Source organism: Mustelus asterias, chromosome 13 (assembly GCF_964213995.1).
Source record: "Mustelus asterias chromosome 13, sMusAst1.hap1.1, whole genome shotgun sequence".
NCBI lineage: Eukaryota > Metazoa > Chordata > Chondrichthyes > Carcharhiniformes > Triakidae > Mustelus > Mustelus asterias.
Genome location: NC_135813.1, coordinates 78,430,701 through 78,449,339, shown reverse-complemented (window position 1 = coordinate 78,449,339; position 18,639 = coordinate 78,430,701). Strand labels below are relative to the sequence as shown.

The window sequence follows — 18,639 nt, the reverse complement described above, 5'->3', positions numbered from 1 at the left end:
TAGCACTTTTGGATTTGTGACGGTGTGGCTGTTACTCAGATATTTGCTCTTTGATAATGAGTTAATGGGATATGCATGAGGGTGGGAGCGGTGATTTTGTATTTACCACGTATGACTGAATATGAATACAATGTTTATACTTCATCTATTGCATCATGGAATGTTTTCCAGCTGTATTGTCTTTCCGGGGGTATCCAGAATGAAGCAGATTGTAAACGGTAGTGATTTACACTCTAGCACTATGAATTCATCCAGTAGTCCATTCAATTCAGAAACTTCTGGATTTGAGTTGAGTTGATGTTCCACATTAATTTTTTTTTTCATACACTTGGAGACACCAGTTTTTAAAAAAAGTTTTAAGTGTCACAGGTAAGGCTTACGTTAACACTCCGGCACCTGTTCGGGTACACTGAGGGAGAATTTAGCATGGCCAATCCACCTAACCAGCACGTCTTTGGAGTGTGGGCGGAAACCAGAGCACCCGGAGGAAACCCATGCAGACAATGGGGAGAACTCCACACATACAGTGACCCAAGCCGGGAATTGAACCCGGGTCCCTGGCGCTGTGAGGCAGCAACGCCAACCACTGTGCCACCATGCCGCCCCAGTACTCTTTGTTGATGCTGGGTTTTAGCAGGTTATTTGATCTATTAAAGGACAAAAGATCCTCTGCACACGAACTGAACCAGCACATCTTTGGAACACCAGCAACACCCCCATCGACACGTGGGAATCGCTTGCCTTAGAACGCGCAAACTGGAGAAGAAGTATCTGCAAAGGCGCCAATCACCTCGAGCGTCACTGGGTAGAGAACGCAGAGGCCAAGTGTAGACAGCGGAAAGAGAATGGAGAATCCAGGGCATCCCGCCCACTTCATCAAACACCACCTGCAACACCTGTGGCAAAGGCTGCGGCTCCAGGCACACGTTCCAGTGAGAGCCACTTGAAAACGAGCAGAATGGAAGTTCCAGCTCATTTCTTTCAGCTCCTCCACCCAGAGACACGCCAAACCCCACTGCTACTTTCACTGAGACTGGGCAACGGAATACAGAAAGAGGGAGGCAATGGCCTTGTGATATCATAGCTAGACTATTAATCCAGTAACTCAGCTAATGTTCTGGGGACCCGGGTTCGAATCCCGCCACGGCAGATCGTGGAATTTGAATTCAATAAAAAATATCTGGAACTAAGAATCTACCGATAACAATGAAACCATTGTCAATTGTTGGAAAAACCCATCTGATTTACTAATGCCCTTTAGGAAAGGAAATCTGCCGTCCTTACCTGGTCTGGCCTACATGTGACTCCAGAGCCACAGCAATGTGCTTGACTCTCAACTGCCCTCGGGTAACTAGGAATGGGCAATAAATGCTGGCCAGCCAGCAACGCCCATGTCCCAAGAATGAATAAAAAAAAACCAGTTCAACTTGGGGCCTTGAGCTGTGTGGCTCAGTGACACGCATTAGACCACATTCCATCAGCGATTGGGAGAAAAATATTGGTTGCAAAGTGGGACAATATTTTGGTGCTTGATTTCTTCATTGTGTGTAACTGGGGAGGGCAGAGTTGCTGATATCCATGGTAAAGCTTTCAGTCATCACCTTTGTCTGCTGTCCCTCAATTTGAGGATGGCATCTGCTCAGGATGGCGAGTTTCAACCAATGAATCTTCATGTGATCAGTTCTCAACCCACAGATCCTCGAGCAGTTCCTAGCGCTGAGCTCTCAAACTATTCCAAGTAGTCGTGAAGAAAGCCCACCGACATTTTCAGAAGACTAAGGAAATTTGGCATGTCAGCTACAACTCTCACCAACTTTTACAGATGCACCATAGAAAGCATTCTTTCTGGTTGTATCACAGCTTGGTATGGCTCCTGCTCTGCCCAAGACCGCAAGAAACTACAAAAAGTCATGAATTTAGTACAATCCATCATGCAAACCAGTCTCCCATCCATTGACTCCATCTACACTCCCCGCTGCCTCGGCAAACCAGCCAGCATAATTAAGGACCCTACGCACCCCGAACATTCTCTCTTCCATCTTCTTCCGTCGGGAAAAAGATACAAAAGTCTGAGGTCATGTACCAACTGACTCAAGAACAGCTTCTTCCCTGCTGCCATCTGACATTTGAATGGATCTACCCTGCATTAAGTTGATCTTTCTCTACACCCTAGCTATGACTGTAGCACTACATTCTGCACTCTCTTGTTTCCTTCTCTATGAACGGTATGCTTTGTCTGTATAGCGTGCAAGAAACAATACTTTTCACTGTATACTAATACATGTGACAATAATAAATCAAATCAAAACAAAAAAAGATCTTGAGCAGTTCTTAGCGCTGAGCTCTCAAACTATTCCAATTGGTGAATCCTTCAGGGTTGGGCTAATAAAGAAACCAAAACATCAGGGAATTGGAATTGGTAATGGGTTGAAGGGTTATGGGGAGAAGGCAGGAAAATGGGGATGAGGAGCATATCAGCCATGACCGAATGGCGGAGCGGACTCAATGGGCCGAATGGAACTGAACAATAATGGGCAATGGTTTGAATCTCCTTTTTTATTTGTCTGTTTGCAGAGTGCTGAGACAACCAAACAGCTGACAGTCACACAGCAGACCCGGGAAGAAGTGGCCCGTACAAAACAAGAGCTCGAATTTGCCATGGAAGAATCTAAAAGAGAAGCCGAGATGAAGGTAAGGCTGAACCACCACTGTGGGCTCTGGCCTGATCAGGGTATCCATATCAGCTCTCGGGATGCATCCCAGACCTTGAGCTGGGAATGCCAGGCCAAGAATGCTGTACCATTCTGAACTTTTGGAATGTTAGTACTTGGGTTCAGTAAGAGGAAAAGCCCCATATAGGCTTCCTGCACTTCCTCAGAACCAGAATGAGTCCCTGTGTTTGCTGTGTCGGTAAATGTAGAAGATCTTAACATTACGCAGGGAACCTCTGCGACATCGTGTGCCATGATAAACTTCCACACCGCACCTTCAGTACAATCTTATCAAATCAAGGTTCAAACTATAAAGCAACAGGCACATTTATTTAACTTTAAACAGTTAAGTAACTTGCACTCAGTGCAAACAGTGAATCTACAGCCATCTTAACTAACCTCTTCAATGCAACTCAAAGATGCCTCTTCTCAATGACTTTTAAGTTTATTTATTAGTCACAAGTAAGGCTTACATTAACACTGCAATGAAGTTACTGTGAAAATCCCCTAGTCGCCACGCTTCGGCACCTGTTGGGGTACATTGAGGGAGAATTTAGCATGGCTGATGCACCTAACCAGCACATCTTTCAGACTGTGGGATGAAACAGAGCACCTGGCGGAAACCAATGCAGACACTGGCAATGCGTATTAATTCCACACGGTCAGTGACCCTAGCCAGGAATTGAACCCGGGTGCCTGGCGCTGTGAGGCAGCAGTGATAACCACTGTGCCATAACACTAGCCCTTGAAAAACATTCAGTCATTTCTTGCATTTCAAACAGTGACTATGGAGCCACATCCAGTTTGGAATCCCTGGTTTTAACATTTCCTAACTAACCAACCCAAACAGTCCAATATATACTTCACATTTGCAACCTCCTGGTCACATAGCTCTCTACCAAAGAGGCTGCAAAGAATCACTCCTCCTTATGCAGACAGCCCACCTTATTAGCCCAGACACAAGTGTAAACCAAAATCACTGTCAGTCATTTTGTCATTGACCAGATTCTAACCCGTAGTCACTTACATTCTATACATAGCCACTGCCACTCGCATGTTTGGAAAGGAATGATCCATCGATCTGTGCCAGAAAACTGAATTACTCACTAAATAATTCCCTTTCCGGGTATAACCCAATCCTCAGCATTTGTTTACCTGACCGATTGCCGAACCGACCGAACTGAATACCATGATAACAATGGAGGGGTGTCATGAATACTTCTAAAGAATAGTGCACCTGTATCTCCGTACCATAACACTCAGAACTGATATTAATATGAGAGAAACCAGCAGCCAATCTAACAATGACAAACATGCTTCATGTTAGTCACAGATAGTGTAGGTACCAAACAATACTTTGGTTTGTCACCAGCCCAATGTTACCAAAAGAACTAAGTTTCGCAGATAGGCACTGGAAGCAGCTGCTCTCGAATCACGTCAAAACCGTGAAATCAAAATAAGAAACATGCGTTAATTTATTATAATCTTAGTTAAAAGCTTAGTTTGTTGTATGACAGCAGAATATGGAGAGAATGCAGCAAAGAGGACAGAGGTAGATACTGATTTGATTTACTATTGTCCCATCTATTAGTATACAGTGAAAAGTATTGTTTCTTACATGCTACACAGACAAAGCATACCATTCATAGAATACATATGGGAGAAGGAAAGAAGAGGGTGCAGAATGTAGTGTTACAAGCATTTTTTTGATTTGATTTATTATTGCCACATGTATTGGGATACAGTGAAAAGTATTGTTTCTTGCGCGCTGTACAGATCAAAACATGCCATTCATAAAGTACATAGGGGAAAAGGAAAGGAGAGGGTGCAGAATGTGGTGTTACAGTCATAGCTAGATTGTAGAGAAGGATCAACTTAATGTAAGATAGGTCCATTCACAAGTCTGATGGCAGCAGGATAGAAGCTGTTCTTGAGTCAGTTGGTACGTGATCTCAGACTTTTGTACCTTTTTCTCAATGGAAGAAGATGGAAGAGAGAATGTCCAGGGTGCATGGGGTCCTTAATTATGCTGGCTGCTTTTCCAAGGCAGCAGGAAGTGTAGACGGAGTCAGTGGATGGGATTGTTGTAATGTAACTCAGTGTAGCTTAATGTAGCTTAATTATTATAAAGATTCAGATTCCCACTTGATAAAACTGCAGTTACAGAGATTGACAGAATATTAGAAAGGGTGATCGAATATTACTTTTTGATGAGTTTTTAAGCAAGTGCTGAGTTAGGGAAGTTTCTTGACATCCAGTAAAACTCTTAGTTACATGTCATTACTAGATACTGAAAGTGAAAATAATTAGAAGCAGTGACACAGGGCAATCCTGAGTATCTTCTTAATTGTAATGACAATAACACAGGTTTAAAGCATAATCCGTCAAATTCATTGAGAAAATGAAATACTCAAGGTACAGTTTTAAACTGAGCACACTTTACTGCAACACAGGGTTATTAAGTATCTGGGGAGACAGAAGCTTTTATTTGTGTCAGGTGGAATATTCAATGGCTTCCTCGTTTTTGGCAGGTGTGCATCTTTGGCTAATGTTTTGATGCGGATTTTGCAGTCCTCATTACTTAAGGGAGACAGGATGATAACCAGCTCATGCCGTCAGATCTTCCCACTAGCTGGGCTGACAGTAATGCAGGGAGCATCGCTGCAATGAATGACCTGTGGCCAACAATCACATGCACAACAATACCCTTTAAAACACTTTCATAAAAGGGCCTGAACTACCTGGTTGTGTGGATGGTCCAGGTAGGTTCGAACTCGAGAGAAATCCATTTTAATCCCCTTTCTAAAATGAACCTAGAGGTGGACATGAGGAGTCTTTATTTCTTTCCAGATTGGAAACAGTTGGGTGAATATCGCATTGGAATTTTACAAATTTTCAATGAATGTACCTCCTAAAGATTTGTTGACAGCTCAGGATGAGAGAGGGTGGGGTATTCTCAATCTGGGTTGTTTTAGGAGGCAAAACCTTCATAACTCTGACTGTCCTGTTAATCAGCACTGTCTACAATTGAAAAGTCTTTTACTGTATCGCTAGAACCAAAAGGAAAGACTTATAGGAACAGGAGTAGACCATCCAGCCCCTTTAGCCCACTTCGTCATTCAATAAGGTCATGGCTGATTGTAGCCTAACTCCGTGTACCTGCCCTAGGCCCATATCCCTTGATATCCTTGCTCAATAAAAATTTGTCTATTTCAGACAAATTGAACCAGCATCCACCGCAGTTTGAGGAAGAGAGTTCCAAACCTCCACCACCACTCTGCATGTAGAAGTGTTTTCTAACATCTCTCCTGAGCGGCTTGGCCCTAGTTTTTAGATTATGACCCCCGGTTCGAGAGCCTTCAACCAGTTGAAACAACAGTTTATCCTTATCCACCCTGACCTTCCCTGTAAATAGTTTGTAGACTTCTATCAGATGACCCCCTCGACCGTCTGAATTTGAGAGAATAAAGGCCTAATTTGTCTAATCTCTCCTCGTAATTAAACCCCTGAAGTCCAGGTATCATTCTTGTAAATCTGCATTGAACTCCTTCCAGGGTCAAAACATCCTTCCTAAGCGGTGGTGCCCATACCTGCTCACAGTTCTAAGTGGGGTGTGACTAGGGTTTTGTACAACTGCAGCATAACACCTGCACCCCTATACTTCAGCCCTTTAGATATGAAGCATAGCGTTGGCCTTCTTGACTCTTTTCTGCGCTTGTTTGTGGCATTTTAAGGGGCGATGCACCTGAACCTCCAAATCCCATTGGACATCCGCCGAATTTAACTTTGTGCCTTCTAAAAAATACCCTGATCTATCCTTTTTTGATCCAAAATGGATAACCTCACACTTGTTTATATTAAAATCCATTTGCCAGCCCATTCACCCAATCTATCAATATCCTGTTGTAATTTTATGCTGTCCTCAGCACTATCTACAATGCTGCCCTTGTATTGATACAGTGCATTTCATGACCTCAGGGTGACCCACTCTTCTGAGTGCTGTCACTGTAATGTAGGAAACTGGATCCGGAGTTGCTAATGGCAACGTTTAAATACTAATAGTCAGTGAAATGCTAATGTTTCAGCAATTGTGGAATCTGCTGCTAAGCTTTCCCAACTTTATGAAGTTAAGAAATCTTTATGTGACAAGTTGGTGGTACAGTGATAGCTTGTAAAGCTGAGGGGCTGGGGAATCCTGTGGGAACTCTCCTGACTTCCCGCTTGTGATTTAGGTGGGAGAGATTGGACTTTGTAGCACTAATTCTCCTGGGGTCCAGTTGGGATTTTAGTAGGAGGTCCGGAGAAGCCTTGTGGGATTTCATTTTAACGTGTCCAAAGAAGCTTTGAATACTGGATTAAAATCCAACCAGATTCGAGGTTTATTCACTGCTGATCTTTCAATCCTCTAACTAATTTAGAGAGCAATTTCTCAGACATTATTCAGATCAATTCCTTTCTAACCTGATACGTTCGCTGTAACCCACTTCAGGTGCATCAATAGGCATCTGCATGAAGGATACTTGAGTCAAATTATAATGACTCCACTATATGTCCTGACTAACATCAAATAACAGGTTACTGGCCTATGCCATACCTTATTTACATGTATTTACCCTTCCCCGGATCACCAGGTGATTACTAAGTTTGAAAAAAGGCTGCATTGTAATCATTATGTATGAAGTCTGATATAGAGACTAATAAAAGACCATGAGGTAAATGAGAGTTAACTAACTGGAACTGTTTATTAACACGTCTACTCTCTCTCACAGCCAGCATGAGACTGGCAAGGCAAGCTCCACCCTGAGCCCCGGGTCACCTGACCTGTTCTCTTAAAGGGGCATGCCCCAGCATACATTACAATTGTGTTACTTTCTGCACTGATATTGTCACATTCAGCTGGTTTTTCCCTTGACATTGATTCTGTTCCGTTTAAAGTTTTTCCCTCAGAAAGTGACATTTGCCAACATCGCATACTCAGTGCGCAATGAAACCTCCTCATTGTGATTTCTATAAACTCATCTCAGTGAAGAAAATCCCATTGCGGGGTGGATTGTCTGGCTTTACTGATCTTTTAAAATTACGGTTCTTAAAACTGGTTATTGCATCAACCAACCAGTGCCAATGTATTGTAAAAGGCCATTTAACCTGTCTTTGACTATTTTAATTCTTTACCATATGATGATGCCCACCGTGTAAATGGGATAATTGTGCACATAATGTCACTATACTCACATTACGGAAATGTTCCTTTTCTCTCTGCAGCCCTTCCTGGATGATGCCAGTTAATTTGCTTTTCCTTGGCACAAACCCCTGCTCAAGGTATCTTTGGGTGTCAGATACTGCCCTCTAGTGTCAAGATGCAGTTTAGCTGCCAGATAACTTCCTGATCCAGAGTTCATTGACAATTCAATGGTTCGGTTAAAAAAATAAATTGTTGCTTACTTGCACAGCACACTCTGAAAATGCACTTTGATAACATTTAATAAATAGTTAGAGAAAAGGGTTATTCTTCTGAATTAGCCCATGATCCTGAAACATTTCATGGAATCCATACAGTGCAGAAGGAGGCCATTCGGTCCATCGAGTCTGCACCAACCACAATCCCACCCGGGCCCTATCCCCATAACCCCATGCATTTACTCTAGCTAGTCCCATTGACACTAAGAGGCAATTTAGCATGGCCAATCCACCTCACCCACACATCTTTGGTGAATATTTTAAGACTCCCGGTTGCTCCTTGCTGATGTGAGGGTTTTGCTTTAAGGTTACAGGTTACATCGGACATGTGTGTGTGTAACGGTGATTGTGTGAAGTTCAACCCTTGTCAGATTGTTATTGGTTGCTAGTCAAGGAGCCTGGCTGGGTTGCGATGTCTGCGTTTCCTCACTCTATCTGATATCGTTACTTACAGCTGGAGGATCAGAACTTTACCATGGAGCAACTGAAAAGGGAATTGGCTGCAAGCAAGGAAGAACTGTCCACCATCCAGAGCTCACTGCGGAGCTCCGAACAGGTACAAGCCAGTGTGTAACCAGGAGCGAGAGTGCCTAATGGAAATGCTGCATTTTATTCCTCCTGCTTTCTTCCCACGCACTCCGGAAGGTCCTGATAATACTACGAGGCCAGCGCCTCCCCAGTTGAAACTGGTTTCTTGGAAATTCTCAGTTAAGGTGTTGGTTCAGTGCAGGATTGGGTCAATTGTGATTCTCAGTCTCCAAACTTATGAAAGAGTTTCATAGAATCCCAAAGAATCATCGAATCCTATACAGTGCTATAAATGCTTGACATCTGCTGGTACCTCATCCATGTTGGCTATTGTTTAATTGTGATTCTGCACAGTACAGTGTTGGCAGGTTGTGTGCATGTGAGGGACCATGCCCAAGCCTCTTCCTACATACACACACATTCCACCAAGGGGCCACTAGATAGCAACTTGGAGCAGTGACTGTAGGTGTTTTCTCTCCTTTTTAGCTCAGGGTTACAAAGACTCATTGAATTCCCCCATCATCTGCCCTAGGCAGCTCAGAACAAGAATCTGTCAGTGATTTTACTGGGGTAGTACGGTGGCACAGTGGTTAGCACTGCTGCCTCATAGCACCAGGGACCCGGGTTCAATTCTGGCCTTGGGTGACTGTGTAGAGTTTGCACATTCTCCCATTGTCTGCATGAGTTTCCACCAGGTGTTCCGGTTTCCTCCCATACTCCAAAGATCATGGAATCATAGAATCCCTACTGTGCTGAAGAAGGCCATTCGGCCCATCAAGCCTGCACTGACAACAATCCTACCCAGACCTTATCCTGTAACCTCTTGTATTAACCCTTCTAATCCCCGTGACACTAAGAACCCGATTTTACCATTGTGTCGCGCCCGTCTTTGGGCGCAAAAACATGGTAAAGTTGGGCATGAGGCCATTAACGTGATCCGCGCCCGCGTCCGTGCAGATGCCCACTTTACCGAGGCCCAGGAATGGCTGCGATCCGATTCGTGCCCAAAACGGGCGCAACGGTGATTTAAACGCATTTGCATGCATTTAAATTGAATTAATGAACTGCCCGCCCAACTTTATCAGCATTTCCCCCTTTACCACTGCATTCACGCGTCCAGATTCAGTGCGAAACGGGCATGCTCGGCAAAAGGTCTGTTTTGAGCGCCCCAGCTTCTGAAGAGGTAAGTTCCGAACTTCCAACGGCTCCCTGACTCAGATCAGTGGTGGGGGTGGGGAGGGAGGCGGGTCAGAACATTCTCTGGTTGGGGAGGGGGGAGGAGGAGGCAAGTCACATGGATCTCTGGTGGGGGGGAGGAGGGAGGACAGATCGCTCTCTGGTCGGGGGGGGGGCGGGGGGGGAGGGAGGACAGATCGCTCTCTGGTGGGGTGGGGGGGGGGGTAGGGCAGAGGGAGGCCAGATTGTCAACTGGTGGGGGAGGGAGGAGGAGGCGGGTCAGATGTATCTCTGGTTGGGGGGGGGGGGGGGGGGGGCAGGGAGGTGGGAGGCCTGATCATTCTCTGGTGGGGAGGGAGGGAGGAGGAGGCGGGTCAGATGGATCTCTGGTGGGGGGGCGGGGGGGCAGGGGGGTCAGCTGCCACTCTGTGGACGATCGGTAAGAGGGAAAGGGGGCAGAGGGTCGCGATTGATCTGGGTAGCGGGGGTGGGTGGGTGAGTGGATAAGGGGGAAAGTTATGTTGTAAGGCTGGGGGTGATGTCTGTGAGGAACCATTGCTCCCGGGCCGCTTTATCCACTTTTTGCGGCTCGGGAGCGATGTGACAGCAGCGCAATTTTCAAATTTGTTTCTCACTGCGCATGCGCAGTTCAGAGCTCCGATCATTTCGGCCGCGCTAAGCCCCACCCACAGCGCCATTCAGACTCGCAATTTTTTTTTCAGGCTGACTGCGCCTGAGAACAGATTTCCAAGTCAGATCTGAATTGCAAGCAGATTCAGCACTTAGAATCAAAATGGTAAAATCGGGCCCTAAGGGACAATTTGGCATGGCCAATCATACTAACCCACACATCTTTGGAGTGCAGATGTGCAGATTAGGTTGACTGGCCATGCCAAATTGTCCCTTAGCGTCTCAAGATGTATAGGTTAGGGGAATTAGCGGGGTAAATATGTGGGATTATGGGGATAGGGCCTGGGTAAGGTGGTCTGTTGGAGAGTCAGTGCAGGCTTGATGGGCCGAATGGCCCCCTTCTGCACTGTAGGGATTCAATGATTCTTTGATACTCTTTCATAAGTTTGGAGACTGAGAATCACGATTGACACAATCTCGCATTAAACCAACACCTGAATTGAGAATTTCCAAGAAACCAGCTTCAATTAAATCATACAGTTACCCTCAGGTGGTCAGTCTGAAACAGCTGTGGGTCACTTAGAAGTGACCTCTGTCCGAGATCTTCTCGTGTGGTTCACCAGGGTTCTTTCCATTGATACATATCTTCTGTCTTCCTTTGTATTATATATATGTGTAGTAGTAATCAGGATTTGGGGCTTTGGTTGCAGACGGGCTCTGAGATTAACTCTAGGCTGCAGGGCCTTGAGGCAGAGAAGGACAATCTGAGGAAAACGGTGGCTGCGAAGGAGGCAGAAGCATACGCCCTGAGGAACACGATTCAGGAGAGAGAAACGGCGATGCGTACCGAGAAAGACAAGAGCTCGAGGGAGCTGGAAGAACTCCAGGACAAATTTATGGAGAAGGTCAGAATCCATAGAAGTGATTATTTCAGCATTCCATTGGTTATATAGGCATCAGCCGTGGCCCAGTGACCCGCTTTTCCCCCCCGGGTTAAATGGTCATGGGTTCAATCCTCACTCCAGGGACCTGAGCGCAAAATGCAGACTTGGGTGCGGAACTGAGAGAGAGCTGCTTTGCCTGAGGTGCCACTTTTCCGGTTCAAAAGATTCCATGGCACTATTTGAAGGAGAGCAGGGAAGTTCTCTGCAGTGTCCTGGCCGATGTCAATCCCTCAACCAACATCACTAATAACAGCGAAAACGATCATTTTCTTTGCTCCTGTTTGTGGGGGCTTGCTCGGCATAAATTAGCTGCTGTGTTCCCTAAGTTAAAACACGAATTGTGCTGAAAAGAAAACTTTCATTAGCTGAGAATCGCCTCATGGCATCTTGAGGTTGTAAAATGCTCTCTGTATTTACGCAAACTCTTTATTTCACTTTGATCATTTTTGTGACCAAATTCTGGACTAGTTCACCATCAAGACCTGATTGTGACGGTATAATAAACTGCAAATGTCTGCAATCAGAAACAGAACTGAAAATTAGTCAATATCTGTGGAGAGAAAAGGCAAGATAATGGTCGGAATTTTACTGTCCCGTCCGCCACGGGAATGGGAGCGGGAGAGGGGCTGAACACGGAAAGGTCTGTTGACCTTGGACGGGATTTTCAGGTTTCGGGATGAACGAGGCCATAAAATCCCACCCAATGTTTCAGATGTGGGCCACTGAGAACGGATGGGAATTATAGATGAACAGCATTTAAGAAACATCCATAAGATGGGGGGGATACATTCAGATGGGAGGATGAATGGAATAATCTGTGAAGTAGATAAGTGAAGTGTTAAACAATAGGGAAGCAGCGCTGAGCAAACCGATGGAGCTGCGGGCTGAGAAGTCTCTGATAGATTTCATTCTAAGGTCTTAAAGATGTGGCTAATGCGGTAGTAGATGCATTGGTGTTAATTTTCCAGAATGCAACATATTAGCATGGATAAAAGATTGGCTGGATGCCAGAAAACAGAGATTGGCAGAATGTGACAAGTAGTGTCCTCCCTGGGTCTGTGTTGGGGCCTCAACTTTTTACAATTTATATCAATGACTTAGATGAGGGGAGTGAAGGCAAGGTAGCTAAATTTGCAGATGCCACCAAGATAGGTAGGTGTTGTGAAGAGGACATACGGAGTTTGTACATGGGTATAGATAGATAGGTTGAGTGAGTGGGCAGATGGAGTATAATGTGGGAAAATGTGAAGTTGCTCACTTTGGCAGGACAAATAAAAAAGTAGGAGTTTACTTAAACAGAGAACGACTGCAGAATTTCAAAGTGCAGAGGGATCTAGGTGTTCTAGTGCATGAATCACAAAGGGTTAATATGCAGGTACAGCAAGTAATTAAGAAGGCTAATAGAATGCAATCCTTTATTATGAGAGGAATTGAACCAACGAGTAAGAATGTCGTGTTTCAGTTACAGGGCATTGGTGAGACCACATCTCAAATGCCCCGTGCAATTTTGGTCTCTTAATTTAAGGAAGGATGTAAATGCATCGGAGGCAGCTTAGAGGAGGTTTACCAGATTGATACTTGGAATGAGCTGGTTACCTAATGAGGAAAGGTTAGACAAACTGGGCTTGTTTCCACTGAAGTCTAGAAGAGTCAGGGGTGACTTGACTGAAGTATATAAGATCCTGAACAGTATTGACAAGGTGGATGTGGAAAGGAAGTTTCCTCTTGAACTGGGAGGCATGGGTTTAAAATTTTGGGTCACCCTTTTAAGATAGAGATGAGGGGAATTTTTTTCTCTGAGGGTTGTGTGACTTTGGAACTCTGCCTCAGAAGGCGGTAGAGATAGGCCATTGAAATTTTTTAAGACGGAGGTGGTTAGATTCTTGTTAGGCAAAGAAATCAAAGTTAATTGGGGAGTGGGAATGTGGAATTCGAAACCCGCATTGTTCAGCCATGATCCAATTGAACAGCAGTGCAGGCTTGTGTGGCCGAATGGCCTATTTCTGCTCCTATATCGTATGTTTGTATGTTAATATTAGACAAGAGAAGGAGTAGTGAAAGAAATTGGACCTGCAAAAAGCAAATAGTTGTGGGAGTTAGGGCAGGTAGACACAGCGGAATGCTTTTCTTCCATTTATGCAGAAAATCCAAGAGCTGCTCACCATCTGTCGATTTGTGTTTTAGGCTAACCGGGAGAAGACGCTACAGCAGAAGCTTCTAGATGATCAGTTCAGCCTGGTCCAGGGAACTGTAAGAGAAGCTGAGAACATCATTCATGATGCAGTGGCAAAACTTGACGATCCACTGCATATTCGATGCACCAGTTCACCAGGTCTGAGCCCTGCTGTCAGTTGCTAAATACCTTGTTTTCATCACCTCCATTATGCGGGGCTTTGTTAATGGATGTGCACGGAATTGGGTTTGGGGAGAAAGAAATGGTTTCTAAGCCAGCAAAATGATTCCTTGTGGGAATGTAAGAGGATGTTTAGGTTTAAAGGGATGCCGTTGTGAGTAGAAATTGTGCATTAAATACTGAGGTGCAAATGCATGACATAATTACAGAACTCACTTGAAATGCATCACTGTGTCACAGCCTAGATAGCACAAAATGTTTCTGGCGTGTTTGGCTTTCACACGCATTATGATAAATGTTTTTAAGTTTATTTATTAGTGTCACAAGTAGGCTTCCATTAACACTGCAATGAAGTTACAGTGAAAATCCCTTCGTCGCCACACTCCGGCATCTGTTCGGGTACACTGAGGGAGAATTTAGCATGGCCAAAGCATCTAACCAGCATGTCTTTCAGATTATGGGAGGAAACTGGAGCACCCGGAGGAAACCCACGCGGATACAAGGCGAACGTGCCGACTCCGCACAGATAGTGACCCAAGCTGGGAATCAAACCCAGGTCCCTGGCGCTGTGAGGCAGCAGTGCTAACCACTGTGGCACTGTGCTGCCCTGTGACGCACCTTTACAAAGTTTTCCATTTATTTCCTCTACTATTTCTGTAATTCCTATTCCACAGTCCAACATTACCGAGTGATGTTTGTTTGGATTAGATCAGGATTCTCTTGTCACCGTCCCTGGTCTCTTGAGCTAATGTGGCTTTACAGTATATCTGTAAGACTAAAAATGTTTCTTCACATTGCATCTCCTCCTCATGTTCCTGCACACAGAAACATTGCACACTGCACTGGCTGCTTTTGGGAACTTTAACACACGGGGGAGTTTGCACTTCAGAAGGAAGGATTGAGTAATACAGTGTGAAGTTGTGGGAGGGATGACGTACGTTGTCCCAAAGGATCCATCACTCATGTAAAACAAATCACATGAAGCTTTGATAGGATGTAGATGTCTGCCCAATGTTTTGCTCCTTCTTTCACATGCTGTCGTTTAGCTCAGTTGGCTGGACGGCTGGTTCATGATGTGGCGTGATGCCAACAGCAGGGGTTCAATTCCTCTACCAGGTCAGGTTATTCATGAAGGCCCCGCCTTCTCAACCTTGCCCCTTGCCTAAGATGTGGTGATCCTCAGGTTAACTCACCACCAGTAAAAGGTAAAGTTGCCATAGTCCCAGATGACTACAGGCTGCTCTCCCCCTCAAAGGGAGACATAAAGGGACACAGTTCCTCAAAGGGGAGAACAGCCTATGGTCATCTGGGACTATGGGATCTTTTACACACTGCACTCATTGGCAATAAAAACAGAAAATACTGGATAAACCCAGCAGGTCTGGCAGCATTTGTGAAGACAGAAAAAGAGTTAACCTTTCGAAACATTAACTCCGTTTCTCGCTCCACAGATGCTGCCAGACCTGCTGAGCTTTTACCTGCATCTTCTGTTTTTATTTCCGATTTCCAGTATCCACTGTTTTTTATTTTACTATATTCAGTAGTAGCTGTTTCCATATCATTCCAGCAGAGCTAAATATGACAGGGCACCAGCTGCTAGGTGCTGCTGGCCACTATTACCCCATAGATAGTAAACTACAAAACTCTCCCACACCTACACTGAGTGACACAGAACCCGAGTAGCCACTTTTTCCATTGTATTTTTTCTGTCTCTTTCTGGAGCTAGCTCCGCAGTGTTCATTTGTCGGGAAATATCCAGCTCACATCCTGAAATTCCTCACGGAATCAACTAGCCCACCACTTCATTTTATCTTCTGCATTATCAGTTGCTAATTATACAGCCTAATTAAATTTATTTCTGCAGTCTGTTGGAATAAGCAGGTCGATTATAATTAACAATGGTCACAGATTCAGTGTGTAATATTTTATGGTCTACCTGTTAGTAAAGAGCAACTTATTTTTCAAATCACCATAAGCAATGCCACCGGAGATCCACCAGTGAGAAGGTTTAATAAAACTGACTTGGTGTCTCTCGGTTCCACTTCTCCCTCCCAGTTCTCAAAATTTATTTATTAGTCACAATTAAGGCTTACATTAACACTGCTGTGAAATTCCCCTAGTCACCACAGTCCAGCGCCTGTTCGGTCAATGCACCCTAACCAGCACGTCTTTCAGACTGTGGGAGGAAACAGGAGCACCCGGAGGAAACCCACACAGACACGGGGAGAATGTGCAAACTCCACACAGACAGTGACCCAAGCCGGGAATTGACCCCTGGTCCCTGGCGCTGTGAGGCAGCAGCACTAACCATGGTGCCGCCGTGCTGCTCCTCTGCTCCTGGGGTTTCTTGTGTAGTGAGGTCCTAGTTGCGGACTAGTACCTGTTGGCCAATCCAAGAGCAACTGAGGTCCACCAACTAACGTGAGAGAAATCAATGAAGGCAAGAGAACGCAATGAGAATAGAACTTTAAAAATGGCTTCTGAGGCCTTTTTGGGTCTTAGTGGTAGTTTCAAATTGACCATAGTTTGCACAGTGCAAATGTGGGAGTGCTCCTTAACCTTTACTCGATTGCATGCATTCCATCCAGGTCCAGAGCAAGTCAAAAGCTAAAGGGATCTGATCTTTTCTATTACTTGCAGATTACCTCATCAACAGGGCAGAAGCTGCCCTCGAATCAGTGAAGTGGATGCAGCAAGGGCACTCCGAGTACTTGAAGAACATGGCAGGTATGGTTATCTCAATCGCCGAGACACCACACACGTCCCATATTCAATAAGGGCAGCATTTAATAGTTGACTACCAAGTTGATTATTTATTTTGAAGGCAAGTAACTTCCATGCTCTTCTCCCCTTTCCCTGTGGGTGCTGCAGTGCGGTTCTCTCCCGGCTGAGAGGGTGGACCATATGCCTACTCCCAATGGCCTATTCTGACCACTCCACCTTAAAACAGAAATCTATCATGGATGGTTTATGTAGAGCCCCCTCCCCTAATTCCATCCTGCTGCTGTAAGATTCAGCAGATGCTGGTCCTCCAACAGTATCTACCTTGATCACATTGTAATAACAGGAGCCTCTAGATTGTCAAACTATTCCACTATGGCAGCCATCACAGTGGATCTTGGGAGCTGTGTGTAATAACTCCACGGAGCCGAAAAGTCCCGCCACCAAGTTACGTTATTTACACCATACATCTTTACACAGCCAGCTCTCCAGTTGCTCCCTGCAGGCTGGGAGTCTGACACACCTGCTTTAAATAGGGAGCATGAGGCTCCCTGATTTAACCATCAATTAGGACTCATCCGGCAGTTCATACTCCAGCAAGCCAACCTCATTAGCCTGGCTGAAGTCATCACACTGTAATAACTGCGAATCCTATTTCACCTCCCCACGCAGAACGGTTAACCTGAAGCAGACACATGGTCGAAGCAGAGCCCTCCCTGGTCTGTAAGCTTCAGTCTTAGTCCATGCAGTGATTTAGCCACTCGGCAGTCCAGCTACATTTTCATATAAATCTAAAGGGAGTGTCACAAATACTTTGTATAACCTCTTAATAAAAGTAAAAGGTTGTTCCGTGGGTAAACTACAGGCAGAAAAGAAGTCTCTCATTGTTAGTTTTTCTACAAATATCATCCCTGAACTGGACACAAGTGTATGGTCCACATCTGTGATTCTCTATATAGCATACAGTAATAACCACTTCCGATTTGAGATACTTGAACTGTAACGTTCACTTTGACTTTCCCCTTCAGTGACTAATCAAATCTCTTTTCCTTTGACCCTGTAGATGCCAGTAGCCTCCTGCAAGCACTCACTAGGTTTGCGCACCTGACTGCAGACACCATTGTAAATGGCAGTGCCACATCGCACCTGGCTCCGACCGATCACGCTGACAGTAAGTATCAAAGACGCACCAGCTCCTGGAGTTAATGATTAGAACAGTCAGGAAGAGGCGCTGATTTCACCGACCACTTTCTGCACTGACCAATCCTGTCTACTGATCCACTTCAAGTCATGATGTCTGCTGATTGAATCACAGGGTAATTGTGGGAAGCAGACTGATCAACTGAGGTGAAAACTGCAAATGGACAAATCAAAAGGTAGATGAGAACAAAAGCAGAATACTGCAGACGCTGGAAATCTGAAATACGAGCAGAAAATGCTGGATGCGCTCGGCAGGCCTGGCAGAATCTGCAGAGAGAGGAACAAAGTTAATATTTCATCAGTTCGGGTGCAAAGTCATCAATCGGGAATGTTAACTGCAATGTTAAAGGTGCCCTAAAGGTGCAGCACTTGCCTGGGCGAGTGCAGCTCCAACAACGCTCATGAAGCTCGATGTCATCCAGGACAAATCAGCCCACTTATCGGCACCATCGACTGCCTTCAACATTCACTCTCTCCACCACCATGGCGGCGGTGTGTACCATCTACAAGAGGCATTACAGCGACTCACCGAGGCTCCTTCAGTAGCACCTTCCAAACTCACAACCTCTGCCATCTAGAAGGACAAGGGTAGTAGACACATTGGAGCACCACCACCTGGAAGTTCCCTGCCAAGCCACTCATCACTCTGACTTGGAAAAATACCATTGTCACTGGGTCAAAATCCTGGAGCTCCCTCCCCAACAGCACTGTGGGTGCACTCACACCACATGGTCCGCAGTGGTTCAAGAAGGCAGCTCGCCCCCATCTTCTCGTGGACAATTAGGGATGGGTAATAAATAGCGGCCTGGGCAGCAAGAGCCTCATCCTGAGAATAAATAAAAATGTAAAGATCCATGATAGGAAAAATATATTTCACAATAACTTTACAAAAAGCAGGTGATGCACAGTGCTTTCAGTG

The 18,639-nt window shown here is 45.1% G+C and overlaps 1 protein-coding gene across 2 annotated transcripts in view; it reads left to right on the top strand.

The window, feature by feature from the left end:
- LOC144502780 (huntingtin-interacting protein 1-related protein-like) overlaps window positions 1-18,639 on the top strand; it is a 180,696-nt gene that overhangs the window by 139,179 nt on the left and 22,878 nt on the right. For both annotated transcript variants that reach the window (XM_078227047.1, XM_078227046.1), the window contains 6 exons: window positions 2,575-2,691; window positions 8,623-8,724; window positions 11,213-11,407; window positions 13,631-13,778; window positions 16,440-16,526; window positions 17,584-17,691. In XM_078227047.1, the coding sequence (XP_078083173.1) occupies window positions 2,575-2,691; window positions 8,623-8,724; window positions 11,213-11,407; window positions 13,631-13,778; window positions 16,440-16,526; window positions 17,584-17,691 (757 nt within the window). The remainder of the gene's footprint in view (window positions 1-2,574; window positions 2,692-8,622; window positions 8,725-11,212; window positions 11,408-13,630; window positions 13,779-16,439; window positions 16,527-17,583; window positions 17,692-18,639) is intronic.